This window comes from Mchenga conophoros, linkage group LG17 (assembly GCF_057382185.1).
Source record: "Mchenga conophoros isolate Kocher_MC1m ecotype Shallow Benthic linkage group LG17, M_conophoros_male_GT1.1, whole genome shotgun sequence".
In the NCBI taxonomy this organism is placed as follows: Eukaryota; Metazoa; Chordata; class Actinopteri; order Cichliformes; family Cichlidae; genus Mchenga; species Mchenga conophoros.
The window spans coordinates 9,680,905-9,695,048 of NC_140542.1; the positions used below are offsets into that span (position 1 = coordinate 9,680,905).

General features: G+C 39.0%; 1 protein-coding gene across 4 annotated transcripts in view; it reads right to left on the reverse strand.

The window, feature by feature from the left end:
- Positions 1-14,144, reverse strand: part of atp11b (ATPase phospholipid transporting 11B) — a 50,568-nt gene that overhangs the window by 18,756 nt on the left and 17,668 nt on the right. For 3 of the 4 annotated variants that reach the window (XM_085250881.1, XM_085250882.1, XM_085250879.1), the window contains exons 9-28: positions 14,025-14,089; positions 13,811-13,892; positions 13,580-13,730; positions 12,363-12,560; positions 11,907-12,065; positions 11,584-11,771; positions 10,011-10,079; positions 9,737-9,810; positions 9,389-9,492; positions 8,373-8,554; positions 5,351-5,554; positions 5,067-5,220; positions 4,808-4,910; positions 4,566-4,711; positions 3,628-3,687; positions 2,991-3,118; positions 2,542-2,680; positions 2,117-2,140; positions 1,105-1,170; positions 324-427 (exon numbers count right to left, since the gene is read on the reverse strand). In XM_085250881.1, coding sequence (XP_085107007.1) covers positions 324-427; positions 1,105-1,170; positions 2,117-2,140; positions 2,542-2,680; positions 2,991-3,118; positions 3,628-3,687; positions 4,566-4,711; positions 4,808-4,910; positions 5,067-5,220; positions 5,351-5,554; positions 8,373-8,554; positions 9,389-9,492; positions 9,737-9,810; positions 10,011-10,079; positions 11,584-11,771; positions 11,907-12,065; positions 12,363-12,560; positions 13,580-13,730; positions 13,811-13,892; positions 14,025-14,089 — 2,400 coding nt within the window. The remainder of the gene's footprint in view (positions 1-323; positions 428-1,104; positions 1,171-2,116; positions 2,141-2,541; positions 2,681-2,990; positions 3,119-3,627; positions 3,688-4,565; positions 4,712-4,807; positions 4,911-5,066; positions 5,221-5,350; positions 5,555-8,372; positions 8,555-9,388; positions 9,493-9,736; positions 9,811-10,010; positions 10,080-11,583; positions 11,772-11,906; positions 12,066-12,362; positions 12,561-13,579; positions 13,731-13,810; positions 13,893-14,024; positions 14,090-14,144) is intronic. The other variant, XM_085250883.1, reaches the window with a different exon arrangement.

Consider the following 14,144-nt stretch of genomic DNA (forward strand, 5'->3'; position numbering starts at 1 on the left):
AACTGTTTGAATCTATATAAATCATCTTATTGGTCAGAATTAATATTTTAGATGACTGTAGACACACAGAATTACAGATCTGTATATTGTTCTATTTTTCTGTGTATTGTACATTTGTCATGCTCAGCTTCTAACAGAAAATAATATTTAAATGTTTAATATATATGAGAAAAAAAACCTGAAAAAAAAAGTGGTAAGAGCTTTTTTTTTTGTTCCTGTTGCCCAGACCTATTTGAGATAAACATACAGCACACAGGAAGTAACTGAGTTTAAAAGCATCACTTTCCAGAAGCAAAAAGAACTTGCCAAGAAGGTGTTCTTACCAGATGATGCCTCCATAGAAGAGAGAGAAGATGAAATAGAAGGCAATTGAGCCCCATGTCACAAAATGGTTCATCCACGTCCAAAAATGAGTCTCTAATGCAAGCTGACGTTACACACATACAGGAGGGGGAGGAAAAGAAAGATGGGTGTAAAACATGGATCCAGGGACAGGCAGTGCATCAATAAACTACAGCAATCTTCCTCCGTGCTATAAAGAGAGACCTTGAGGTGACACTGATAAATTATCTTCTCGAATTAATGGCCACTGACATCATCCTCATCACAACATCTTTCAACATATTTCATTAACGAGACTTTGACAATACAAATGTCTCCTTTTGAAACTGCATGTGTTTCTCAGCTTTCTGCTATGCAAACATCAGCCATCATCCTTAGAGGGCATTACATGAGAAAAGACTCAAACACTCAAAAATAAATTGCTGATGTACTTCAGTGTCAGCTTGTCAACTTATTATAAATTCCTACATGTAAGCAAAACTCCAGCTAAGCTGAAGATGTGTCACTGGATACTTCTTTCCCAGCCCTTGTTTACACTCACTGAATAACTTGGCTTCCTGCTGCTTTGTTCTCAGCAGGTAGCATACATACAAATCTGACTGGGAGAGTGCCTGCTATTATATGAACCCACCACTCATTACTCTGAAAGCTTCAAATGTAACCATGAGTGTCGTAAACATTACAAAACGTTCCAAACACAACTGCTTCTTCAGAAAGAGTACAGTGGTTTGTTGATAGGGTATAATATTTGATATCATTTACCTTTAACGTGACAGTGATGACCATGACAGTAAAGACCAGTGTTCCAAATGTCCAGTTCCCAAACATCTACAGAAACAGACATACAAGTACTTCAGTTAATAATAATAAACAGCATTACAATGTAGTTTGGCACTTCCTGAAAATGATTTCATGAGGAGGGGAAAACAGAAGCTTTGCATAAATGTACAGACTGTGTGTTCGCATCTGTATAAGGGACGTCGTTACCCTACTGCTCTTGTTCCCTTGGATCACTGACAAGCTTTAGTCTACACATGTGGTGCAAAGAGAGACAAGTTCACTATGACTGTAGCCTTGGTTAACAAGTTGTTTTGGCATCACGGTGCCCAAAATAAGACCTCGGCCTCCAACTGTGTGAGTACCATCAGTAGCTCCACTGTTCTACTTATAGGTTGAGAGCTGTGGGAGACATTGTTTTGTTGCCAGCCAGTTCAGGACCCTGCTGGTGTCCGAACATTGAGGGCTAATAGTGACACACAGGGGAGTAAACACCATTTCTGGACCTGTGATAGGAATACAGTTCAAGTTTGTGCTCGCTACTTTCAGAATTATGATTTAAACTAAAATCTTTTACAAACTCGGTCCCCTAACTGATATCTACCTACTTATAGAAAAATCTGACTAGATGTTAGTGAAGATGGTTTCTGCCTATGCAGCTACGCTTTGAAAAAGGCAGAAATTCTATTCTATTCTAATGGTCATCAAACTCAAAATATAATATATTGTAAAATACTGTATATACTCAAAAATCGCCATTAAGGGTACAGGAGAGGTAGGAAATGATTAAACCAAGCCATGTAACTCTACTATGAGTTGATTCAGCATATTTCAAGACACCACTAATGTAAATGCTATAGACTAGCCACTTAAATTCATGCTCTTGAATAGCATCATTACTAATAATTTAATATTTCACTTAAAAGAAAATCTTTCTGGGAGTTCTCTCATTAGCTCCCTAAGAAGACATGCATTCATCTGTAGAGCAGACTCTTACCAGCTGCCTGTTAGCTCGCAAGATCTGAAGACATGCACAGCATGAAGGCAAAAGGGAAAAGGCGTAATCAACAAAGGACAGAAGAAAAAGACAACCAAGAGAGTGCAGTAAAAAGTGAGTGCTTTCGGAAATACCAAACTTCAGAAAGAAAGAAAGATGATGAGATATGCAGCAGGACAGAAAAGGGAAGATTTGTTATGCTCTTAAACAAAAAGAACGACAAAGAGACAGATAAGAAAAGTGCAAGATGAAGGGAAGACGTGAGTGCAAAAATACCAGCGGGTAAACAGTCCCGTTAATGTCTGCAACACAACAAGATGCAATCACGAATGGTTACTCTATAGTATCAGTTTGCTACTTTTCCCTTTTTTGCTCTGAACTAACATTTGACTGATATCAGCATCATAGAGCATGAAAACACATACCTGTCCATTGCCCATAAGTGTGGTGTCCTCTCCCATTAGTATGTAGGATCCAAAGAAGAAGACAAAGGCGTGACAGAAACCCAACACAGTCCAGTACAAGAAGGTCCGGAAAGAGAGCAGAGAGTTCTTGCTAATATCCCTGCAGAAAATAAATAAATAAAAGGTTTTTTTTAATCATAATCCTTAAGAGCATTCATAGGATCCAAGCAAAGTTGCATGTTTCACTGTGATGAATAAATAAATACATTGCAATTTAGCAGTTCTGAAAAATAAAATGATTTATGTAACAAGCAGCATCTAGATGCTAACAGCCAATTTAAAAACATTACATAAAATTCCAATTAACACACAAAAAAAAGAAACAGTGGGCCAACTGTCTATATAGATGATGACATAACAGAAAACAATATACAAAGTAGTGTTCACCTAGAGATGACATATAAGCTCACCTGTACAGGCCAGGTTTGTTCTGCAATACATGCGGATGGACCAGCTGTTCAAACAGACTGTACACAAGGATTGGCAGCGAGGTGAAGCAGATGTTGTACAGTGTCAGATAAACACTGTCGTACAGAGTCTAGGTTGGACAGAGACAGCATTTCACTCATCAATGACCCATTAACAAGAACTGATATCCACAACTTGTTCAACAGACCTTAAAGATATCAGGGAGCGAGGCGGAGCAGAGTTGGAGCAAAGCGGAAAAACAAATGAGTAGGAACACACACACTGTACTAGAAGATGAGGCAAGAGGATTATAATATGGCCTCCCAGTAAAAACTATAGTGTTACATGGTTAATAATATTTTGGGACTGGCTTCCAAAACCATGCTACATAAATAATTGAAAAGACAGAAATTCAATAGACTTCTGATTCTTAATTTTAAAGCCTATAAATAATAAGATCCATTTTCGTTTTTATTTAACACAGATTCACTACAAGAGACATCGAAAAAGAAAAAAAAATCTATAAAAATGCACTCAATCTGATACCTAATAAGATACGCTGGTAAAGCGGAGCACAAAATTAGGACCAAAACACCACTGACATTAAAAAGACAAAGATACAGAGAGTGTGAGACTTACTTGTTGTGAAAACAAACAGAAGAACTGGTATAAAAACTGCGGCGTGATAAAACACACATTCTAGAAAAGACAGAGTGAAGGAAAGAAACATTAAAAATATTGCAGTGACAGGAGACACAACTGAACACGCTCTTAGTTATGCTATGGTCACACTAGGGGAAACAGTGGTTGGAGGCCATGGCACAAGCTAAATTATTGTGACTGTGTGCAGTGAACCTGTAGTCCCGTTGCCTTTGAGATGGTGTCTTTGAAGATGGGAACCAAGTCAGTGAGTAATTGTATCACGACAATGATAAAATGACAATAAAAGAGTCAGTCTGTTATCTGAATGGGGTTAAGTTGGCAATTACGTGCAATTACACAGCAAATAACTGGGATAAATCAGCAAAAATTGCAAATCTGTTGCCATCTATAGACACAGAATTCACATTTAGAGAACAACCAAATCTCCTGAACAGAAATGTAGAAGTTCTCCACAGATAAGTGATTTGTTATTTGAAAATGTAAAAACAGGCCCTGTGCAAACTTGTTTCAGATAGGAAAATAACCAGAATACACCCATTTGGCAACCAATTAGGCAGAGTCTTCTTTTGCAAAGAGATGCATCACAGACCAGCTGCACTCAGACTGAGACTGAATTTGTGAGCATTTATAAATTACACAGCAATATTTTGCAAACCTTCACCAATCTGAAAATGATTGCAGAGCACCACTGTTTGGAGCTGGGTTGACTCCCACCAGGCAACCTGTGCAATTCCTTTTTGACTTAAAGGAGTTACTGCAAATACATGCAATTTTTTGCTAAATTAAAAAAAACAAAAACAAAACAAATAAAAACACACCGATTTCTCTTAGTCACAGGGAATGTGTCTTGTATTTTCATTCTAGTGGGACTGAACAATTACAGCGGAAGTAGAAAGTCTCTTTCTAGATCTTACCTTGTAGAAAAAGTACTGTACAAGAGTAGCTATTCGAATGTAGTAGAAGTGCCCGTGGACCAGCAGGAGTTTGGCCAGGAACTTGAACCTGGCAATTGCATAGTCGCTGTTTCTCACAGCCTGACGACCCTCCTTCCCCATGATACCTGGAGACACAGACATACTGGAGATCACACTGCAGAACACTAATACCATGTCATGTGAGACAATACAGTCTGTATCTACGTGAGCTAAGTGTTTACCTATGCCCACATGGGCTTCCTGTATCATACTGACATCATTGGCTCCATCCCCAATAGCTAAGGTGATGGGTTTTTCTGGAGATGTCTTTAAAAGACGCACAACCTAGACATAACAAAGTAACAATGGCATCACAGGTGAGCTTCAGAAAATTTGCAGAGACAAAAAACAAACAAACATAAAAAACCCCCCCAAAAAAACAACAACAAAGGAACCCCATCCACCCACAAACAATTAAAAATGCTTACAAGACAACAATACCTTAGCTTTCTGCAGTGGGGCCATGCGGCAGCACAGCACAGCTGAACAGTTTTTACACACTTCCATAAAGAGCTTCTCGTGTTCCCTCAATGCTAAAGACAGACTAGCTCCATCTACAACCAATCCATGCTGTATGACATGGTCCTCCCTTAACCTGCGAACAGACAGAGAAAAAGTAAAAAAAAAGAACACAATATGAGGTCAGGGGGATATATATACACACAAAATTAAACAACATGTATGCTGTCAGATAACATCATTACTTTCAGCAGAATCACACCTACCTCCTGGACAGTATGCGGAGCTGCTCAGCACACTCGTTATCAGAGTGCTGCTGCAGGAGCTCCAGGATGTTCATGGTTCTGTGGAAGTGGCCACAGGACAGGCTTACACTGACTGCCGTCTCATGTTTGTCCCCTGTCAGCACCCATACTTTGATTCCTGCGAGTCGCAAAGCCTCAATGGTCTCCTGGACCTTGTCCTGAAGTCTAGGGATACAAGAAAGAGAGAAAATAAACACTTTGGTCTCCAAGGTAACGCAGACAAAGTGTGGGTAACTTGATGGAACTGATCAAACTAAGCTTCATAATTTAACACATCTACTGAAGGGTTAGCAAGAACTGGTGAGCAGAGGGTGACTGACTACTTTGTGTTTTTCGCTGCAGTTATTTTTCAAAAGATTCAAAGACAGTTGATCTGATCTAATATTTTTATGCCAATCGGCATTACATTTTTCATGTTACACAGATGTTGGAGGGAACCCTTCATCTCATCTTCCATACCAGAGGAGATTCTTTGACCGTGAACATCCGTGCCCCGGGAGGATCTCATTTCAGATACAGAAGCAGAGCAGTGGGAAAAAGGGAGAGCGAGCAAAAAGATAAACAAAGTGGGAGACGCAAGAGGCTTATGTGAGGAGCAGATGGCGAGCGGCTGCAAACACACATCAACATTCATTTCCAGAGAGGCTCGGTGAGGTGACGTCTTCTTCTCCCTGCTGACTATTTATTGTCTGTTAAAAATCTTCCCACTGTGTTTATCTGTCTGTTTTGCCTGTGTGTTTCTTCAGTTTTGAATTTTTTTCTCTTTTTTGGGGGGGGTGGAAGCCCATGACAAAAAAAGCCTAAGACAGCAACAACAAAACACAAGCAGATTTGATCCACTGTGGATGATGTCCATTTCTCAAAACTTACTTTTTTTTTTTGGGAATGTGTGAATTACAGAAATAAGATTCCGAGTTTTGTTGTCAGCAGTTGGGCGTACAGTGGTCCCTTGCTATAATGCGGTTCACCTTTCGTGGCCTCGGAGTTTCGCAGATTTTTTTGTGTGCAATTTTCCATGTTTTTTTTTTTTTTTTTTTTTTAAACAGCGCATTGTGTTCTGCGTCCTGATTGGCTGTACACCATTGTCGATCAATCTCGTGCCGTGTCTCTGTACAGTACAGAATGCGTTCAGCTTGTCAAATTTACATAAATCTTTGATCGCTAGCAGTGTGACTCTGAAGCGCTGTACTGTATGTTTGTAAGCTTTCTCCCCAACCAACACAACAATGTCGACGAAAAGCTTTGCACCGTCAAAGGCAACTGCGGGTGCCTTTGGTTTCATTCTATAATACTGGTCATTTTCTTTTACAAAGGTTTGAGCTTTAAGAGTGTTTAAACAAGAGAGAAAAGTGTGAAAACGTCCATGCCAGTCTTTGAAAAGTGTATAAAGTGTGTAGTGAGGGGTTTTACAGCCTTAAAACATCTAAAATAATTGTAAAAAATAAAGTTGGCTACTTCGCAGATTTTACGTATCGCGTGTTATTTTTGGAATGTAACTCCTGAGATAAACGAGGGACCACTGTACTGCACAAACTGTTGAGATTTCAAATCCATTGAGAACTCAAGAAGGCTCACAAATAGTGATAAACATGACAAATGAATCTCTGACCAAGTGATTCTAGTGATTCTTGCAAAAATGTCTAAAGTGCCGGTAAAGCTACCAATAGGACTTAACCATTACACCTTGAGACCAAATTAGGTGAATACCTGTCTGTGTAAGGTCTCATCCTAGTCATGGTAGTCTTAAGAGCTTGAATAAAAGATTTTTTAAAAAGAAGGCAACTGTACTTCTTTCAATTTGAGAAGACACTTCATCTCTCAAAGGAGCTTCAGTTCTAAAACCAAAAGGTGGTGTGTGCAATGTATTTAATCCCCGGAGGGGGTTGTCCCATTTTGAGGTTGCGAGTTATCACATGAGCCAAGGTGTGAAAAAAATGGCATGGGTCAACTCACACCTCAGCTCATTACGGGGCAAGGTCTCACAGTTTTTATGCTCACCGCGTTGCTTGTTGTGTGGGAGATGGTTTTCACAACTTCGCCTCCTTATTAGAGCGCATGACGCGATATTGTCTGAGTGGTGAAACCTGACGTTTATGAGAATACTGCAGCGGCTTCCTGCCACGACGGAGGGTATATTGGCACCTTTAGAGTGGTTTCACCCTTAACATAACCCAACTACACTTTAAATAACCAGGACCCCTGGATGAGAGGTGAAACATCTTCACAAACTTAAGTGTCTTCAACCACGATAAATTACAGATGGATGGGTGACAGATGTTTTGCCATGGCATAAGCCTACTGGTCCTTCAAGTTCTTGATTTTATCTAATAGCTGCTCAGGTATCCAGATCTCGATCACCAAAGTGGACGGACAAATTGTCAACTGAAATTGGCCAGCATAAAGAAAAAAAATCCAGAAGCCTGTGTGGCACATAAATCATCTACTCCTGTACAATGGCATCCTGTTTTTAAAGTTGACCATCTTCAAATAGTACAGTGGTCAGTTGTTTAAATTGATCTAATTTGATGCCCATAATCATGTAGCATTGAGCAACACTTACAATTAACATTATCTTAACCCCACATTCCTAAAAATTGACTCAGATTACACACAAGTGTTTGGAAAAGCAAACCACAGTACTTCAGTGTACTGATTGTACTGACCAAATTAAACAATTTCTTCTTGATTTAAAAGAATTGATGCTTTAATTTATAGCAAACATTGTATTAAAAAAAAAAAAAGACCTGAGTCTACCTAGTTCACTTGACTCTACTTAAGCCTAGATTGTAGATTATTACTTTGTGTTCAATGCACACATCAAAAGCCTGCTTTGTGTATTATTAGTTTAGCGAGACTGTGTTTGTCCTTAATACTGTTTTAGGTGTGGATACTCAATGCAAAATCCTTTCTGTATTGATTAGCACGGGTTATGAATGTGATGAGAATGTCAAGATATTTTATTTTATGTTTTGAGTCTCCATACTTGTCCTCCACTCCTGTTGCTCCCAGGAGCTGCAAGTCTTTTTCAATGTAGCTGAAGGCTTCCTGCAGTCTCTCCTCCCTCTGCTGCAGCGCGGTGCGGGCACTGTTTAGTTTCTTGTCCACATCGATGTACTCCTCCGGACTGAAGTGGCGGCATGCTACAACCAGGGTTCGCAAACCTTTCTATAATTAAATTAGGAGAATGGAGTTTAGAAAAATGATTCAAAACAGGGAAGAAAAAGAAGAAATATCAAAAGAAAGGTTGATAAAATGATGAAGGATAAAATGAGACACCACGTTTGGGTAGATGGTAAGGTCAAATGTCGGCAAGGTTGGGAAAAAAAATCATAAGAGAATGATGGGAAGAAATGAATCCAGGAAACAAAGAAGCAAAGAGAAAGAAAGACGAGAAAAACAAATTATTAAAGCTTGACTCTAAATCACAGAGCGAGCCTAAGGGGTAGATGACCACAAATCAACCCACCGACTCCTGGGTACTGACGTATGATGGCATGATGTGAGGGCAGTGCGTGTGTGTGTGTGTGTGTCTGTTGTGGCGAGGAATTTACAATGTAATGGGAACAGAGAGCCAAAAGTAATCACTGTAACACTGAAAAATGTCAGGCCTACACATACAGACACAAATCTGAGGACATAAATCAAAATATATATATTTAAAGGTTTCTTTTGAAGACAGATGTATCAACTTCATCCAATTTGTCTCAGACATCTGACCACAGGGATATCGGGAAGTTTCATATTGATAATCATATTACCTCTAGACAGGTAAGTCATTTGTATCCTATTAAATAATACATGTGCAGCTGATGTGTGTGACTTCAATGGTTAAAAAAAAAAAAAAAAAAAATGTGTTTCTGCAACAGATGAAAAATCCCCCCCAAAAATATTGGGCTTAAGGGGTGATGAATCTGTATCATGATTGTGAAAATATAAGCATCTGGTTAATATTTAGAGAGGAAAACAAACAAACAAATAAATAAATAACAAAAATCTTACCATGGCAAACTCATCAACGTGCAGCCTTGTCTTTTCGATCTCACCACTAGTCGCGAAAGGCAAAATGGCAGACTCCGCCCCCTTGGTGAACAGCACTTTGCCTCCTTGAAAAGCAACACAGCAAGAACATATACGCTAAATATGCATTAAAATGTCAATTTTCAATAAAAATATAAAATAAAATACAAAAAAACTTACTATATTATACTTGTAAACATAAGCGTTCCATTTTTCGCTTATTTTAGAATATTATCAACTCCTCAATGTTTCTGTTTTTATTGTTAATGGTTAATTTCATTTTTTTCACTTGCAACAAACGTACAGCTCAGCTGAAGAACGTGGTATTACCTGAGGGAGTTTGCAGTATGACACTCATCCTCCTGCGGTTAGGATCAAACTCGAGTACATGGAGCAGTTTATACCTGAGTGTCCAAACAAAGACCCGTCAGACATTGATTAGTTACTCGTTTTGAACAGGGGCGATTTATTTTTTGGCTGCAGGTTTTTTATTATTTTACTTTAAAAACTATGAGAGCATGGAATATCTCCTGAGTGAGATTAAGAAAAACAACAATCCACTGTAATCTTATTTGTGATTTTAAAAATGCACAAGGTGACATACTTTTCTAACTTGCCAAAAGTTTTGATTTCCATGGTATCTCCGTTGCTGCAAGAGAAGGCCACTCCAATCCTGAGAGAGAAAAAATATAAAATAAAACAAACCCCAGCACTTATATTAACATCTTACAACAACTACCTATAACTGCAAGCTGTAGCATTTTTCTCAGGACACCGAATCAATACATAATTCATTCAGTTATCCATCCATTCTCTCTGTACTTTGAATAAATGGAATTTAAGTCTAAATGACTGCTTTCTGTCTTTATTTGAAATTTACACAGCATTAGAAACTTTTTAAAAGCTGTTTTGCAGCAGAAAAAACAAAACACTCTAAGCACTGAACTCTACTGTCTGGACTTCCAGTTTCATAGGGTGATCCTGCAAAACAGGATCCTGAATCAATGGGTGGATTTACTTTAAGGTACAAATTATAATTTACAATGGATGACGACACAGACAGCACAGACAGGCAGTCATTCCGGTTATGCTTCCTTTAAGCCCACTTGGAAGTCTGCCAGACCGGCGCATGTGCAATTGATGCACTGCAGTTCTCTTTGGACGAACTCACATAGCTCTCATAAAAATGGGCAGAAACACACACATCCAAACAGAGCCTTATGCTAAACGTCCAACGATGAACTTAACGTCAGTCTGACCCAAGTAGACCTTAAAACACTCGTGGACAAGCAAACCATAGCTTGGTCCTAAACAGCTACATGCAGAAATGATCAATTTATCAAGGTTTTCTTGTAGATCTAGAGGTGGTGTTTTGATTCCAGTTTCTTTAGCTGCCTAATGTTTAAGCAGCAAAGCAGAATGTGCTCACAATACTGCGTTTGCCCTTTCAGGACATATTCCCACAGTGGTCAGCTTGGGTTTTTGAATCGCTTCCTGGATATTGAATTGCTGCCCATATAGTATTATTGCAACACTGAAAGGAACAAGTGGTCAGCAGCCCAACCTCAGTGTCCCCCCCCCCCCACCAAATTTCCCTTTGCAGCTAACACAATCAGTACAGTATGAATCATGTCAAAGCAAGGATTCTTATACACTTTCATTTATATAGCATATTTCCAGTTCTCAGCACTTTAGACTGCACCTATTCTACATCACATCCACAGCAAATTTAGGATATCACCAATTAACCTAACATGCATGTCACTGGTATCTGGAGGAAAGTGACACTGCCACAGGGAAAACGTGTTTACTCCACACGAAAGGACCCCAGCTGGGGTTTGAACAAACCTTGCTGTGAGTTGCCAGTGCCAATCACTGACCCATCTAGAAAGGCACAGACAAAACCAAACTCATCTTTAAAGTTTAAAGAAGACTAAGATTTGAGGAATCCTTAAATTAATAAAGACCTTTAAGACGTTTTGTTGTGGCATTACTGGGATGCAGACTACAATTTACACATTTCCTGTGTCGCAACCTCTGCAGTCCGGTGCAACCACCAGCTCTTAATGTCTAACATCACAACGCACAGCAACAACTTCGTCAGTCTGTTTTTTGTGCATAAATTTTAACCTGTGAACCTAAAACTTGCAGAAGAGGAAGCTCAAGTGTCACCTTACCTTTTTGTTGCCTCTACTAAAGCTTTCTCATCCGGTGAAGAGGCGTAGTACTCCATGGGACTGGAAGAGACCCCGTTGGCATGGGAGAATGGGTCTCCTCCCACAGCCAGGCAGTCTGACTGGTCGTAGCTGATCTGAACTGTGTGACAAAGTGACACTGCCTTGAGAAATAACAATTCGTCACCCATCTGGAAGGAAAGATGAGACATAAATTTTTATTTTCTCTCTCTCTCTTTTCTTGATGGATACAAACACAGCATGTTATTTAAAAAAAAAAAACAGAAAAAGAAAAGAACCAAGCCTGCAATATATATATGCAATACCAGGGGAGGCATAGAACCATCTGGCGAGTCGTCTGTCATTCCCTCTGGTAAAAGTTTGCCATTAACTTCCCGGTACTTGGTTCCATTAATCGAACACTCGCGGAACTGCATTTCATTTTCTGTTAGTGTGCCCGTCTTATCAGTAAACACATATTCCACCTGAAAAACAGAAACACACAGATGCTCACAGAAGTACACTAACCATTAAAGTCGGCATAGTTGTATGCTGTATACTGAATATGTACATAAACGTAATTCACCGATTCAAACCGGTTCATATTTCTAAATTACTAAAAATTCATGATATTTCATATAAATGTAAAATATTTTACAGTATATGCTATTTTTATATACAACACTAAAACTCCGATGATACAGCAGGACATCCATGCATATCCATGTTCAGGGTGTGCTTTGTAATATGCATACATAGGCATCTTCATTCCTCTTTCATACCTGTCCCAACTCTTCATTGAGGTCAGAGGTATTGACTTGAGCTTTCTGGTCACTTTCCTCATGGTAAAGGTCCAAATCCCAGCCAATGAAAAAAGAGCCAAGGAACTTTTGCATCTCCACAGTAACATAGAGCGAGATAGGGATGATGAAGTTATAGAGCACCAGAAAAGCCAAAAAGTCTGAGATGAACTTTAAGATCTGAAAGAACATGACAGATTCTTTTTTTATTTAAAGAGAGGACAAGAGAGCAGTACAATGAAAAGTATAAAGTAAATTTATATACATGCAAGTCGTTTGCACTGCTGCAAGAAAGAGAAATTATATAAACTGTATGAGAGAAGCATTACAAAAAAATGCAGGAGAATATTAAGACTGTCTTTCAATAAATTCGCTTACATATATCTCAGCCATATACAGAATAATGAAACCAAAGTAGGCGAGGTAATTCACTGACATTAAGGGACTGATTATTTAACTGACAGGAAAGGATAAGGAGCACAGACTGAACATATGAGCAGCTATTAAAAGCCATGTTTGCACTGTATAAGCCTTTATGTGAGCCTGACTAACATGCTAATTAAAATAAAGAAATTATAATTAATGACTTAGATATACGTTTGTCTGCATTATAGACACAAGAAGGACTCTCAGAAATGTGTGATTTAATATTACAAATATAAGTTTAGCTATCCTTGGACCGGGATATTAGAAAGAGTTCAGACTTTACAAGAGCTTTATTATTTCCTAGGTTTTTTTCCTGGGTGTCCAGGAAGCAGGACGGCTTGTGCACAACTATGATTTTTATTTTTATTTTTTAATCTCTTGCTGTCTCAATACATAAGGGCTATTGTTCCCCGTGACTGATTACTGCTGGCAGGTTGGCTGATAGGCTGGCCCAGTGACAGGCATTTCCTTTCTAGTGTCTTGTCACAAAATCTAGAAACACTAACACAAGTAGTTTTGTAGACGTACTGTGCATGTCAATTCAAAGAATCTTTACCATTAATTAACTTACATCTACATTACATTATAGGCCCCTTTTTACGGGGATCAGAAAGTGAAGGACAGCGCAGGGTGCAAATGTAAACAGAGAGAAGAAGTGGAATGTCAACTAAAATCTCAACTCATCTAATCTCTGGAGCCGATAGCCTGCAGTCTTCACAAAAACAGATCAATAAGAATGCATTCCTCTGGTCGTGAAAACAAAGCAGACTAACCGGACTGCTGTTTCTCTCCGCTTCTGTCTTTTGGTTGTAGAAAGGTTCGTCCCATTTGATCTCAGCCTGCCAGGCGTACTTTAGGATGGTGCTGAGAATGGCCTCGGACAGCAAGATGATCAGGTAGATGATGAGGAAGGTATTCATGGACCTGACATCGTGAACATTGGGAAATATTAAGTTGGAGACTTCATTAAGCACATCTTAAAAAGCAATAATAAAATAGCTTACTTCTCTACGGCAGAGCGTTTCTGGGACTTGCATTTATAGTTGAGTGCCATCTTGGACTCCATGCCTGTATAAACAGCCACTCCTGCAACAGCACAAAAAGGTAAATCATACTTCCAAATGTAGCGAAAAATGTGAATTCTTAATCGGCCTCATTCTTACGTGAAGTTTGTGCTTTGCTGAACCATTTATTTTTGTTCCTTTTATTTTGACTCACCAAAGATTTCTTTAGTATTTTTCAACCTGGCCCCTCGCAGCAGCAAATTCTCTGGACCCAGCGGTCTGACAAATACAAACAAGAGAAAAATACATCTGTATCTGTATCCAATGACATTAT